Here is a 13829-nt window from a genome sequence, read left to right on the forward strand (position 1 = left end):
AATTACATTAAATCGTTAAAATCCATTACAAACAAAGAAAAAAAATAAAAATATTCAAACAAAAAAAATTAATTAGATTTTCTTTACAACAAATGTGTTTCAAAAAAAATAATGCTAACATTTAATTTACTCAACACTTTACAAAAAGTATTTTTCATTTTTAATTTAATTTAAACTGTGTTCCCATTCGTTTTATTTGTTGCCAAAACTTGTAATTAAAATTAATACATATTCAAAAGAAAATAATTGAAAAGTAAACTAGTGTTGAAGTGTTTAAGTGATTGACAGTGTATTCAAATCGTCATGGATTTTCAAAGTGCTATGGAGACATTCGCCGAAGCTTGGGTTGCCGCCAATGCCGGACAACAGGTATGTTACAACTACTAAAGCAAATTGCCACAAATAAACCTAAAAAGAAAACCACACTGACATTTTATCTTGAGGTGTTAATTATTGGCCATCAAAAATTTTCATAAACAATTTATATTGGCTACAATACAGAGAGAACCTGCTGAATAATATAAAAGACAAATTGACATGTGCAAAAATTTGTCCTTTTTGATTAACTGCAGAGTACAATGTAAATTGAATTTTGTTTATTAAATTTTTTAATTAAATTTTAAATATTTCTTATTGAATAGCTGAAAAATAAATTGAAATTTAGTGAAGCTAAAAAAAAATATTCATATGCTTATTAAATTTAATTGGATCTTAATTTAGGAATTTTTTACACACTTTAAAATAATAAAACTGCTAATAGAATTCTATAACCTTGAGTTGTATCACAGTTTCCAATGAAAATTGAATTAGAGAAGAGGAAATATTTTAAGGACTATTTTTGCAGCTTTTATGTTGTAATTACTGATTAGATGATTAAAATTTGATAACTTTTTGAGTTTGAAGTATTGATCTAAAAATCAAAATTTTGTGTTTTTAAAGGTTACCGTAAGCGTCACCACTAAACTATCGTTACTGTAATAACGGCAATTACCGTTACTTCTAAAATACCAAAACCGATATAATCCAAAATACCGTAACTTCAAAAATGTCGTTAGTGCTATTGAAAAATATGTAAACATATAATTTTTATCGAAATTTTGTATATTGAGGGCCTATATTCAAACTCCTCTATCTTTTATTTTCGCGAAAATGACTTTTTGATGGTTAAATATTCAGTAAAACAGCCCTCACCTATGTTATGAATTTCATAGCAAACATATTTTTTTGCTGTTTTATTTGAGATCGTAAAAACGCAGTTTTATGCTGAATATATAAATTGTGATTTCTTTAATAATTACAATGATGATAAAATTATGTTTTTTTCTTCCATTAGACCAGGACGAGTAAACAACGATCCTACTATGTCTAATTTAAGATATCTTTTATATCTTCCAGATGATAGCATAAAATATAAATTAAATTTTGATACAGATCATATTGATCTGCCTGTTCGTATTCAACCTTTTGCAGGATATATTGAACCAAAACCTATATATTCTGGTCCACTATCCATTCAGACTAATAAGTGAAAGAAGTAATACCATCGGAATACTATTACTTTTACGATAATTTACACCAAAACTCAAAAAAAAATTTAAAAAGCAAACAAAAATGTTTCTATAACTTTTTGTTTAACATTGTTTATTTTTATAACCTGCTGATGTTTGTAATATGTAGAAATATTGCCCCCACATCAACCTTAAAGTATACCAATCTGCTCAGGATTACTTTCTGCGTCGATTAAGCGATGTTCCGTTCATGTAAACCTTGGAATCAAACAACAGGTCGCAATTTCAATGATAATTCGACACAATTTGGTACAAGATCTTCCTAGAATCTTCCTAGAATCAGCCCGTTATTTCTCCTAGCCTCCATACGATTGCCATATCTGAAAATAGTCAAATTCTCATAAATATCTTAATTATATAGATATCCAAACCAAATTCAGCAGAAATAAGTTTCATATAAGCCGAACTCGCCCCACAAAATTTTGTGATGATCCGTCTACAATTAGTCATAGCTGTCATATAGACCCACTTCCGAAAATCACTTTAACATGCATTAATCTCTTAAAAATGTTGGTATTGCAATAAAATTCTATACAAATAATTTATATATATACAAAAGTCGGTCCATAATTAGTCATAACTCCCATATAATGCCCACTTCCGAATATAATTTTAATGAGAATAGATATCTTAAAAATATTGGTATTCAAATAAAATTCTACACAAATAGGTTTCATGTATACGGAAGTCATGCCACCTAATTTTATGGCGAGTGATATAGGGTATAATATCGTCGGGCTTGACCCACTATACTTTCTTACTTGTTTTACCTTATGTTGTATAAAAGAAATTATATGCATTAAAATGCAAAACCCTCTATCTGATCATTTTATACATACACATTGAATATTTTTGAGAAGCAAAACCCTCTATCTATCATAAATGCCCCAATAACGAGAAATTTTAAAAACTAATTATATATAGAATACCGAATTTTAATAACTCATGTATCTAATACGCGAAAAAACAGTTGTTTGGATCTCCTGAAAAGTTGTGTTTTTTAAGATAGAGGGTTTTGAATATAGGTCCTCGATATATGAAATTAATCTAAATTAAATAAAACAATGACTTCATATAGCTTTCCTTTTCGATATTATTCAATAATTCATCCATCGCTTTCAGAATTTCATAGTTTTTCCTTTATTATACGAAACAATCCTGGTGTTTTCTTAGTATCCAGGGCTATTTGGCAAAATTTGGATGCTAAGGCAGCCAGAATACTAATTGGGTTGGATAGGAAAAGTCTCAGGTCTTTAGTAGGACTGATAACCGAGCACTGTTCAATTGGAGCCTTCATTGGTAAATGGGATATGGGCGAACAGGACTTCTATAGGTTATGCGAGGACATTGACGAACTAGCAACAGTGGAACATTTTCTGTGTAACTGTCCTAGACTACACGGTCTCAGGCAAAAATGGCAAGGGGAGAAATTCCACTATGAACTGGGGGATATAACTAGATATGATCTAGGAAATATCTTAGGCTTTATCAGGTTAATAGGCTGGCTGTTTCTAGGTAACGGGACTCTATGAATTCCATTCTATATTTATATCCTGTCCTTTTTTTCTTATTTTTCTTTGGACTGGGTTTTTCACTTTATTTATTTTATGTCACCTGACTTCTTTCTTTTTCTCTCCAATATTTCTAAAGGGTATCACAATTGATCCTATGGATCTTCGAGTGGAAGTGTACTTCAATAGTGTACACCCCTTCAAATCTATCTTTCTTTTATTAAAACTTACAGCATTATAGTGGGGAGGGTATATTGCGTTTGAGCTGATGTTTGTAGTGGCCACAAATATTAGCCCAACATTAACCTTATAGTATATCGACAACTCATAATCACTTTCTGTACGTCCGTTCGTCAGTCTGGCTGGCAGTCCATGTACGTTTTGTGCGCAATGTACATATCGCAATTTTTAAGATATTTCAATCAAATTTAGCACATAAATTTTCCATAATTGAGCATAATCCATAATTGACCCATATAAATCCCACTTCCGAAAATAATTTAAAATTCAACAGAAATAAATTCCATATAAATGAAAATAACACGTCCTAATTTCATGACGATTGGTCTGTAATTGGTCATAACTTAGATATAAAGCCCGCTTCCTAACACCACTTAAGCGAGAATAAACCTCTTAAAAATGTTGGTATTCACATAAAATTCAACAGAAATAAGATTCATATATACATATCTCACACGGTCTATAACTGTTCATAGCTCCAATATAAGGCATACTTTCAAAAAAAAAATTATATAAATTTTAGCATAAACTTTATTTTCTGCAATTCAAATATTTAATTGTGACTTTCACAAAGTGGGTCATCGTTAAAACTTTTGTTTTGAAATACAATATTCATTGGACAATACAATATATTGGAAGCGTTCGGCGATTCACATTCAGAAGACTCGAAGTACTAACTTACCATCCATGCATTAATGTTTACTATGAAATTCGGGTCATCATCCAGTCTTTTATTTTGAAGCATTTGTACAATATAAATTTACAGAAAGTTAAATATGACTTTTTTCCCATCTTCCTGGCAACATATGGATTCCGAGCCATAAGAACTGCTCATCTTTTGAGGCCAAGAATGAATCAAGCTCATTTCAGATACTGTGTTCTGAAGTGAAGCGTATCCCAGAGAGATCATTCTGCATCGATCGAAACAAATAGTAGTCGAATGGGAAAGGTCTAGACTATAAGGCGGGTAAGCAAAACTTCCCAACATTTACTTTCTAACTAGTTATTGCAACATCTGGCTTAGCGTTGTCGCAAAGAAATATTACGGTTTCATGTCAGACCATTTATTCTGGACGTTTTTCGGCCAATGCTCGCTTCAAATGAATCAGTTGCGTTCGGTATAGGTTTCCTGTATTGTTCTGGCCAGATTTGAGCTGCCCGTAATATATAGCACCCTTTTATTCCCTCCAAATACAGAGCATTACCTTAGCGCCATGAGTATTTGGCTTTGTTGTCGATTCGGGTTATCGAATTCGGGTTATCGAATTGGATCCAGTTTCCATCGCAAGTAATGACTCGGTGCAAAAAATATTTTCTTTATAGTGTTCAAGGAGCATTTCAGACGTAGGAAATCGTCTTTCAAGGTTACTAAGCTTTAATTCGCATGGTACCCAATTTCCCTGCTTTTGAATAAATTCTGCTGCTTGCGAACATTTTAAAATTGCTGCTTGAGTAGCTCCCAATGATTTTGCAAGCTCTTGTTGAGTTTCACAACAATATTCATGGAGTAGTGCCTCTAGTTCTTGGTCTTCAAATTTGTTTGGCTGGCCTGGGAGCCTTCCGTGTCAAAATCTCCACTTCTGAAACGCACAAACCATCTCTCTCACATTGAAACCGATGAAATACATTCACCATAAGCTTCGGTGTTCTTCAGCGGCACTTTCTTTTTTAAATTAAAGGAGCAAAGCAAAACTTCCATCATATGAATCAAAAATTCCCAAAAATCTACATTTTCTTTGTTGTTACATTGAGTATCCATTCTTGGCCTTAAATCTCGGCAATCTATCAATATTTTAACTTTCAGCTCTTTAACCGAATTGCACTAATGGTTTTCATTACAGTCCTCGTATGTTCTCTATGGCATTAAGATCTGGCAAACGTACCGGCGACACCATAGCAGACAATCCATGTTGCACAAATCAGGTCTTAATTGATTTTTTCGCGATGTTCTTCCAATATTATTTGAGAGCACTCCTGAAACTCCAAACTGTTCATTCTAGTTGTAGGAACCCATATCTTTATGGTTCCACTTGAACTAAGCGTGATGCGTTAGAGAAATGCCACCTAAAATTCTCTATTAATAATAAATGGTTCAATTTTTTAAATCTTACCAGAAGTCGCTAAAAGCATCTGGACCGTTAAAATTTAATATAGCTTTGTCTCTAAACCCTTGATTCGCATTTTCATGGATTAAGTGCAATTAATTTAGTTTATGCAATGTTCATTAATGGCTCTCTAGACTGTAATATTGACGCATTTAAACCCAATTTTATTTTAGTGTTTGAAGCGCTTCTTTAAACTTTACGAATTTCAGCCACAAAAAAACTTTGGTCGACCAGAATTTTTGTTTTTAACGTAATGTTTGTAATCTTTGAAATAATTTTGTACTATACCAAAGGAACGACTTAATTTTCTTGCAATTTCTCGTACCTCAAATTCAGAAAAATCTTTTCCTCTCACATTGTGTCTCAAATTGAACAAAATAATTGTTTAGAATAAAACTTATAAAATCCTTATTAGAACAGCGTTTGAGCAACAAGTGTCTTAGTCAAGAGTATCCATCAATAATCGCTATTGTTTCCCTTTCAAATATACTGGGAGATTATTTTCTCACCTCTATTACAAACATCATTTTGTATTAATTAAACTTAACAATTCAGCGAAATTTTGTTGAAATATTCAGCATAAATATCTAAGTTTTTAAATTTTTATCAGAGTTATAATTATTAATCTTGTTTACCAGATTTAGACTCAAAAGTTTGGGATTCTTTCCGAAAGATATTAAATTTTATGCTAAATACCAAACATTTTATTCTATTTTATAAATACCAAATAAAAATTTCACAAAAAATTATTCCAAAACAAAGAATGAATTAAAGAAAATCATTTACTCTGCGCCTAATATTAACAAAATCCATTTGTAATTATGCCGACGGTTTATGGAATTTCATTTCAACAAAATTTCAACTGGCTCATTTATTGACCACTACTTGTTCGTCCATTAAAAACAAACAAAAATTTCTGCTTTAAACTAAACACTGAAAAGCCACGCCATAAAAATAGTTTTTTTTTTGTTAAATTTGTCAGATAAAATTTAAAAAGCTTAATCACTTTATCACAATAGATTAATTCGTTAATTTATTAGTCAGCCGAAAAAAAAGTAGTTAACAGAAATTTGTTTAAAATATATTTAAGTTTAAATGTGTGAGTGCGAATGATTAAGTGTATTTAATTATATGACATTGTATCTATTCATATTTACCACAAGTAATAACAACAACAGCAACAGCGACACCAACGGAGTCACATAGTTTTGTTTTTAAAACTAAACCAAACCAAACCTTATCTATAAGATATTTAGGGTATTTTTGGTGTTTCACTCGTATTCGTACATGAATAGAGAATGTCGTATAAATATGAAAAAATATTAATGTTTTTTTTGTAGTTAATTTAACATATTATCACAATAATAAAATTAAACGTTTTATAATTGATATACATACAAAGCTACGCACACACGCACTTACGCCATTTATAGTCAATAGCAAAATATTTTTTATTTATTTATATTCACGTATTTGGACGAATTTATTAAATTCTTTATAATTAAATGTAAGAACCAAACAAAACAAAAATAAAACATAAAGTAGTGATAATTTTGCTTATCTTAATCTTGTTTTAAAGCATTATTTCGTTATATATTTTTTTTTGGTATTTTAAATGTGAGCTTAAATAAAACTGTCAAAACTTGCGGTTATAACATACAAGGAGTGTTTGAAGAATTGTGATATGGAAGAGTGGTGGTTTTCTTTGGAGATTCATTGTGACAACCACATTTGTTGCCAATCGAACGATTCAGTCTTTGTGACTGAATATTCTAGTTGTGTCTAGAATAGAGGGAACCAACTCAACTTTGGTTCTAGACATTCTGTTTCAAGAACCTATGTAAACATCTGTGTATATAACCGATTCATTTCCTTAGTAACCAAATTCGGTTGCCACAACGAATCTGTTTTCTCTGTGTACCATATTGAGAAATTAAATGAATTTATCCATTTTCTGATCCATCGGATATTTAACTAAACCGTTTTATGAGTTTTGGATGTAATTCTGATAACTAGGTTAGGCTGGTTGAAATAAGTTTTCCGAAGCTTCCTTAAAAATGGTATCACACAATTTAAGTAAGGTTCGAATTAAACAGAAACACAGGTTTTCGAAAAATTTGTCGTAGACCAGAGATGCCTAAAGCTAAAACTGTAGTTGTGTTGGTGAGCTAATGAGAATTACACTGAAAAAAATGTTTAGTGTACAAAAAAAAAGATGCCAATATCTATCAGGCTTTATTTCAGTGGCCGTATGGTAAAACTAGGTAACTCCACTTTTTGCGAAAATTGAGATAACACCAAAAATAGAAAGTGAAAAATTGATATAATTTCTCATTTAAAAATTATTTTTTAAAAACACAAGGTAACTGCATACTTTCGTATAAAAATAGAAAAATTAGAAGTTTAAAACGACGTTGTTTCGAAAATTAAGAGAGAAAGAGCGAAATAGAACAAATTCGCCAAACACCCGAAATCTTTCCGAGTAATAAAATAAAACATTTAGGAACATAACCTATATCTCGAAAACTATGCAGAGTAACGAAACGAATCAAAAATGTTGGATAAAAATCAATGGCGACCCCTTACGTAGGGCCCTCTAATTAATGGTGGTCAATTTGTGATTTTTTTTTTTTATTTTTTACAAAATTAAGAAAATTTATAAATAAAAACAAATCAAATTTCTTTATTTTTAAATTAAACTTAGAAATTAAACATATTCGATGTTTAACGCAATACGATATTCAATACTGATAACCAGGGAAACCGGAAATATGCTCTAAAAAAAGTGTTTTAAGCGCTTTAAATATGCAGAAAAAACTTTAAAATATGCTCTTAAAATTTAAAAAATATGCTCATAAAAAAACAAACTTTTACATAATTTTTAACCAAAAAATATACTTTTATTTAAAAAATAAACAAAATTAACATGAACTAAAACAAGTATAACAAAAAAATATAATAAAACATACATCAAGTAAATGAGTAAAAATATTTTTCTTTTAAAATATAAATAATTTATATTCGTGAGTGATTTTCGGAAGTGGGCCTTATATGGGAGCTATGACCAATTATGGACCGATCACCATGAAATTAGGTCGTGTGATTTATGTCTATATGTAAGTTATTTATGTTGAATTTTGTGTATATACCAACATTTTTAAGAGATTTATGCATGTTAAAGTGATTTTCGGAAGCGGGTCTATATGGGAGCTATGACTAATTATGGACCGATCCAAAACCGTAACAAAATTTGGTGACATGAATTTTGTACATATAAAACTTATTTGGAGCGAAATTTGTGTAGAAACATAGATAAATTAAACATTTATGACCGATAAAGTCCAATTTCGAGAGGACATTTGTATGAGAGCTAGGTGAAATAATGGACCGATTTTAGAAAGTTTCAATGGGCTTGGTCCTTAAAAGTAATATGTACCAAACATGATCGAAATATCTTCAAAATTGCGACCTATACTCTGCGCACAAGGTTTACATGGACAGCCAGCCAACCAGACGGACATCGTTTAATCGTCTCAGAAAGTGATTCTAAGTCGCTCGGTATACCTTAAGGTGGGTATTATACTAATATTTTTGGGCATTACAAACATCTGCACAAATGCATAATACCCTCCCCACTATGGTGGTGTAGGGTATAACAATAGGAACTTAAGCTATGAAAAGGCCTCGAAAGGTATTTTTTGATGATATTTTATATAAATATAAAGTCACATCTTCAATTAAGGTTACTATTGCAATAAATTACAAAATATTGACTTAAATTTTCAAATAAAAATCGCTGTCTATTGGATCTGAAAACATTTTTATACATAGAAAATGTTCTTTCGACATCAACTGATGTTACAGGAGGAAATTTAAAAGACAATATTTCTTTAACACTTAGAACGGTTAAGTTTGAATTAGAACTAAAATTTGATATTTAGATGGCGCTATTATGAAAATGGTGCTTATTTTATATTAAAAAAAAGCCATCTATTTTTCAATTTTGAATTTTAAACAAATGAAGTAAAAACCTGTAACAGAACAGCGAAAAATAAGTAAGACAAAATTAATAAAGTCAAAATATGCTATTAAAAGGTAAAATATGCTCTAAAAACGCAAAAATATGACATAAGTATGCTCTTAAAACAAATATATGCAAAAATATGCACTAACAAATCGATGCCAAAATTCTTAAATATTTCTGAAACGTGTAAATATCTTATCCATGTGCTCATTAGACTCACCAGAAAAAACATGCATTTGCATATTTTGGTTTCCCTGCTGATAACATTTTAAAATTATGCAGTGTTCAAATGTTCATCAACCGGAAACATATTTAGTCTTTTGTCGAATTCCTGAATAAACCTTCTCTTGAGCTTTTTCCGACTTGATTTCAGTTTGTTTTTGGAAAAACTGGGTAACTAAATTTTTTCATAAAAAACGGGTAAATCATCGTGCTGAGTCAAAGGTTATGTCTTTCCACAAATGATTACTATAATTGCCATAATTCCGTAAAATATAAAAATAAATTGAAAAAAAAAATTTTTTTTTTGGAAAAACTGGTAACTGACATGGGTTTTCAGTTTTAATGTCCAAAAATGAGTTAAATGGAACCAGAAGTCTGTAACATTATTCAAAATTATGTTTTGTTTAATGCGCATGCATAATACCATAAATTCATCTATATATATAAAAATTAAACGGTCATGGTATCATGTGAGAACGGCTGTAACAATTTGGCGTATTTTTTTTCGATTCGAAATTTTCAGGAGATGGTTTGTAAAGAAAAAAAAATCAATCAATTGATGAACCTAATTTTATGAAGATCGGCCCATAATTCATCATAGATCTCATATAAGGACTACTTCTGAAATTTTTTTAAATATGCATAAATAATTTATAAACATCGTTTTGAAGTTAAAAATCGTCGTAAATATTCCCCATATATATAAAATCCTCTTACCGAATTGTATGTACATAAGACTCCTCACACCCGAATATATCACTCTTACATTTTTTGGTTAGCGACATGTGACATCAATATATCAGATATATTAACTAGATTTTGGGAAGAATCACTCCATAAATTGCTGAGATATAAGCAACAAAAGAACGAATTTGTCATTCCGTTTGTAATTACCACATTTTTTATTTGCGACCCCTCAAGATAGCGAAATCGATTTTTACACCTATTTTTCACCAGAAATAGTTTTTAATTTCGAGGAAATTTTGTTTTTGGACTCAAATTTGTTAAAATTATTTAAAAATAATGTTTCTTAGGATGTGAAACTCATAGAAATTTTAAACATAGTTAAGGATTATTGAAAATTTAAATATATTTTGCCATACAAAAAAAATATTTTTGAATAGACCTTAACTACACAGAAAAAACTATTTCTTAAACCGTTTCAATTCAAATATTTGTCACATATTGAACTGGTTTCAATTATTTCATAATTAAATCAAGTATTCATTTGCTCAAAAACAAAATTTCTTGATATTTTCTATTGAATTTGATTATTTTGACAATTGAATATACAATTTTCGTTATTGGTTGAATTTCAAATAAAAAAATTATTGAATAATTTTCGTAATTGAAAACACATTTTTGTTATTTTTTGTGTTTCAATTACGAAAATTATCTATTGACCTAATGGGGGTCATGAGATTTAGGTGAGATTTTGAAACACCCACAAAATTTTGAGTTATTTTGGAAAAACTATTTTTGGGTTGGTCGTAGTACTTTAATGTCTCTAACTCACAAATTTGTAGACCGATTTCAAAATTTTAAACAATTACACTCTGCTACAAAATGACATTTTTTGTCAGAACTTGAAAAGCTACCTAGTGGAGGTTGTAGGCCTAGGTGAGGACATTCTAAAACCGTTTTCAAAGATTTTGATTTTTAGTTATTTTGAAAAAACTGTTTTAGGGTAGTTCGTAGTACTTTAGTACCTCTAACTCACACATTTTTAGACCGATTTCAAAATTTTAAACAATTATAGTTAGGTAAAGAATTAAGCTTTCATAAAATGTATGCATAAGATCTATATCCTAGAAATTGTTTAAGTTTTTATAAATAGTTTGGCTTTCTTTTTTATTATTTTCCTAATTTTTCAAATTCAACAATTAAAATTTTGTTTAAAGACAATTTTATGTAGACAAAAACGAGATATTAGTTGTGAAAATCGGTTTTTACTTGCAAATGTTATTAAAAGTTATTTCAAAAAAGTTCCACAAAATTTACCTTGTAAATTAAAAATTGTAGAAAACATTTTTTTTATAGTTTTTTGTTTTTTTTTATTCATATGGTCTGGGGGCGAAAATACTAAAAAAGGTGTTAATGAAAAGTTGAATAACTTTTACAATTTTCATCCGATTTGAATTATTAAAACGATGGTTTGTTAAGAACTAAATTTCCTTAATACATTGGTATAAATTTGTATAAGCTTCCGTATCAAAACAAGCAATGAAAAGCGATTAAAATCAAAACAGTTAATAAATTTTGTTTTTCTTTTAGATATTCTTAACAAAAACAATACTTATAACTAACAAATGTATCAAACAATGCACGTCATTTTAAAGCGCAATAAATTTTCTTTTTAACCCGGTTAAAAAATTTAAAGTCGGACAGAGACTGACTGAGTTATAAATCGATCAGTTCACGGACATAACTGAAAACGGTTTTTTCAGAATAATTTCTGAATTTGAGGGTGTTTTGGAAATTTACAAGATACAATTCTAATGTACTCAGCAAGCCCTATAACCTACGCTAGGTCGTTTTCCAAGTTATTTTCCATCGTAGCACCGTGTTATGGAAAGCATTAAACCTTCATAAAATATATGCATAAAATGTAGATTCCAAGAAATTAGGTAAATTTTGATAAAAACTTTCCCATTTTTTTAATTTTTTTGTAAATTTCAAATTTCCAACAATTATTTCTTTTTATGAAAACCTATTTTTGTTTTAAAGAAAATTTTATATAGAAAAAAACAGCAGATTACTTGTTAAAATCGGTTTATATTTGCAAAAGTTATTAAACTTTTTCCAAAAAATTTACCTTGTAAATTAAAAACTGTACAAATATTTTTTTGCAATATGCCCATGATCGATCATATTTAAATGAAAATTTATAATATGTTTGATTTAACCTCTACAAGTGATACGATATTGTAAAAATATTCTGGTGTTTTAAAGTAGGATAAAGGAGGAATGCAGCTTTCAGTACCATTTACCAGTTATTTGTACCCAAAACTCTTGTACTATGTATATAAATCATTTTAATATTAAAATGTCGGTTACATTTTTCAGAATTTTCCAATTGCTTCAGTTCGGTTAGATCATTAGATTCCCCCTTCTATGCCAAGTATTTGTATATAAATTTATATCATGATTAGCTAATTACTTACCCTATCTCAGAATTAACATTAAAATACAAAAACTTTAACAAAATATCAACTGATAAATCGTAAAATGTTTTGGGTTTTAATTGATAACACAAAATTTTTGGCGGCACGTCAAAAGTCTACAAAGTTAATGCTACTGATATATTTATTGAATTTTTTACAAACATTTTCTATTGAGTTTTAATCACGAACATAAATATTTTACTCCCGTTGTAGCTGGTAAATCCCCAAAATGGTGTGATATTTTGGGTTTAAAAATTTAAATTTATTATACAGATTTTCTTTCAGGGTTCTAGCGAGTTAAAACAAAAAAGTTACTGAATTTACAGTTTAAAGAAAAGTTAAGAAGTTAAAGCAGGCACGTTAGTATAAAGCAAATCTGCCAAAAATTTTATTTTAAGAACTTTTTAATTTATATTTTTTTATTATGACTAAAAATAAAATAACAATTTAAAATAAAATAAGATAAGTTAACACACCTACAGTTATTATTATACTAAAGAGTTCTACATTAAACACATCACAAAACTATAATTTCCAGAAACAATCATTGTCAATAGTTTGTAGACAAATTTGCAAATCTTTAAATTTAGAGCTGCACAAAGTGTGTCAAAGTTCCTGGAGCAAAATTATTTTGATACATAAATTTATAATTAACTCTTCCTTACATTAATTGATATATTTTAATGCTCGGATGCATAATATCTGCAGCATTTATGTCCATTAGTTTTATTACCGACAACTTCTTCTATCTTGCTAAACAAACATAGTTTTACCTTTCAAATTCCCCCAATATCTTTATAAATTATATCCCAGCCACCTTTCCAACAAACATATTTCTTTATCCACTTGTTTTCAACAATATTTTGTATTAAAATATAATTTATATCCATTTTTCGTTTTATAACCATTTTATAAATCATTTCACGAAAAAAAATAAAAAAATTAAACATAAAAAACACACAACAAACAAATAATTTTCGGAAAATCATTTGGGA

The 13829-nt window shown here is 29.2% G+C and overlaps 1 protein-coding gene across 1 annotated transcript in view; it reads left to right on the forward strand.

The window, feature by feature from the left end:
• The first annotated feature begins 236 nt into the window (after positions 1 to 236).
• The window catches only part of dve (SATB1_N and homeodomain domain-containing protein dve), a 249674-nt gene continuing 236081 nt past the window's right edge, over positions 237 to 13829 (forward strand). Inside the window, exon 1 of the mRNA XM_065512326.1 lies at positions 237 to 369. Within this exon, the coding sequence (XP_065368398.1) occupies positions 304 to 369 (66 nt within the window). The 5' untranslated portion in view covers positions 237 to 303. The remainder of the gene's footprint in view (positions 370 to 13829) is intronic.

Source organism: Calliphora vicina, chromosome 5 (assembly GCF_958450345.1).
Source record: "Calliphora vicina chromosome 5, idCalVici1.1, whole genome shotgun sequence".
In the NCBI taxonomy this organism is placed as follows: domain Eukaryota; kingdom Metazoa; phylum Arthropoda; class Insecta; order Diptera; family Calliphoridae; genus Calliphora; species Calliphora vicina.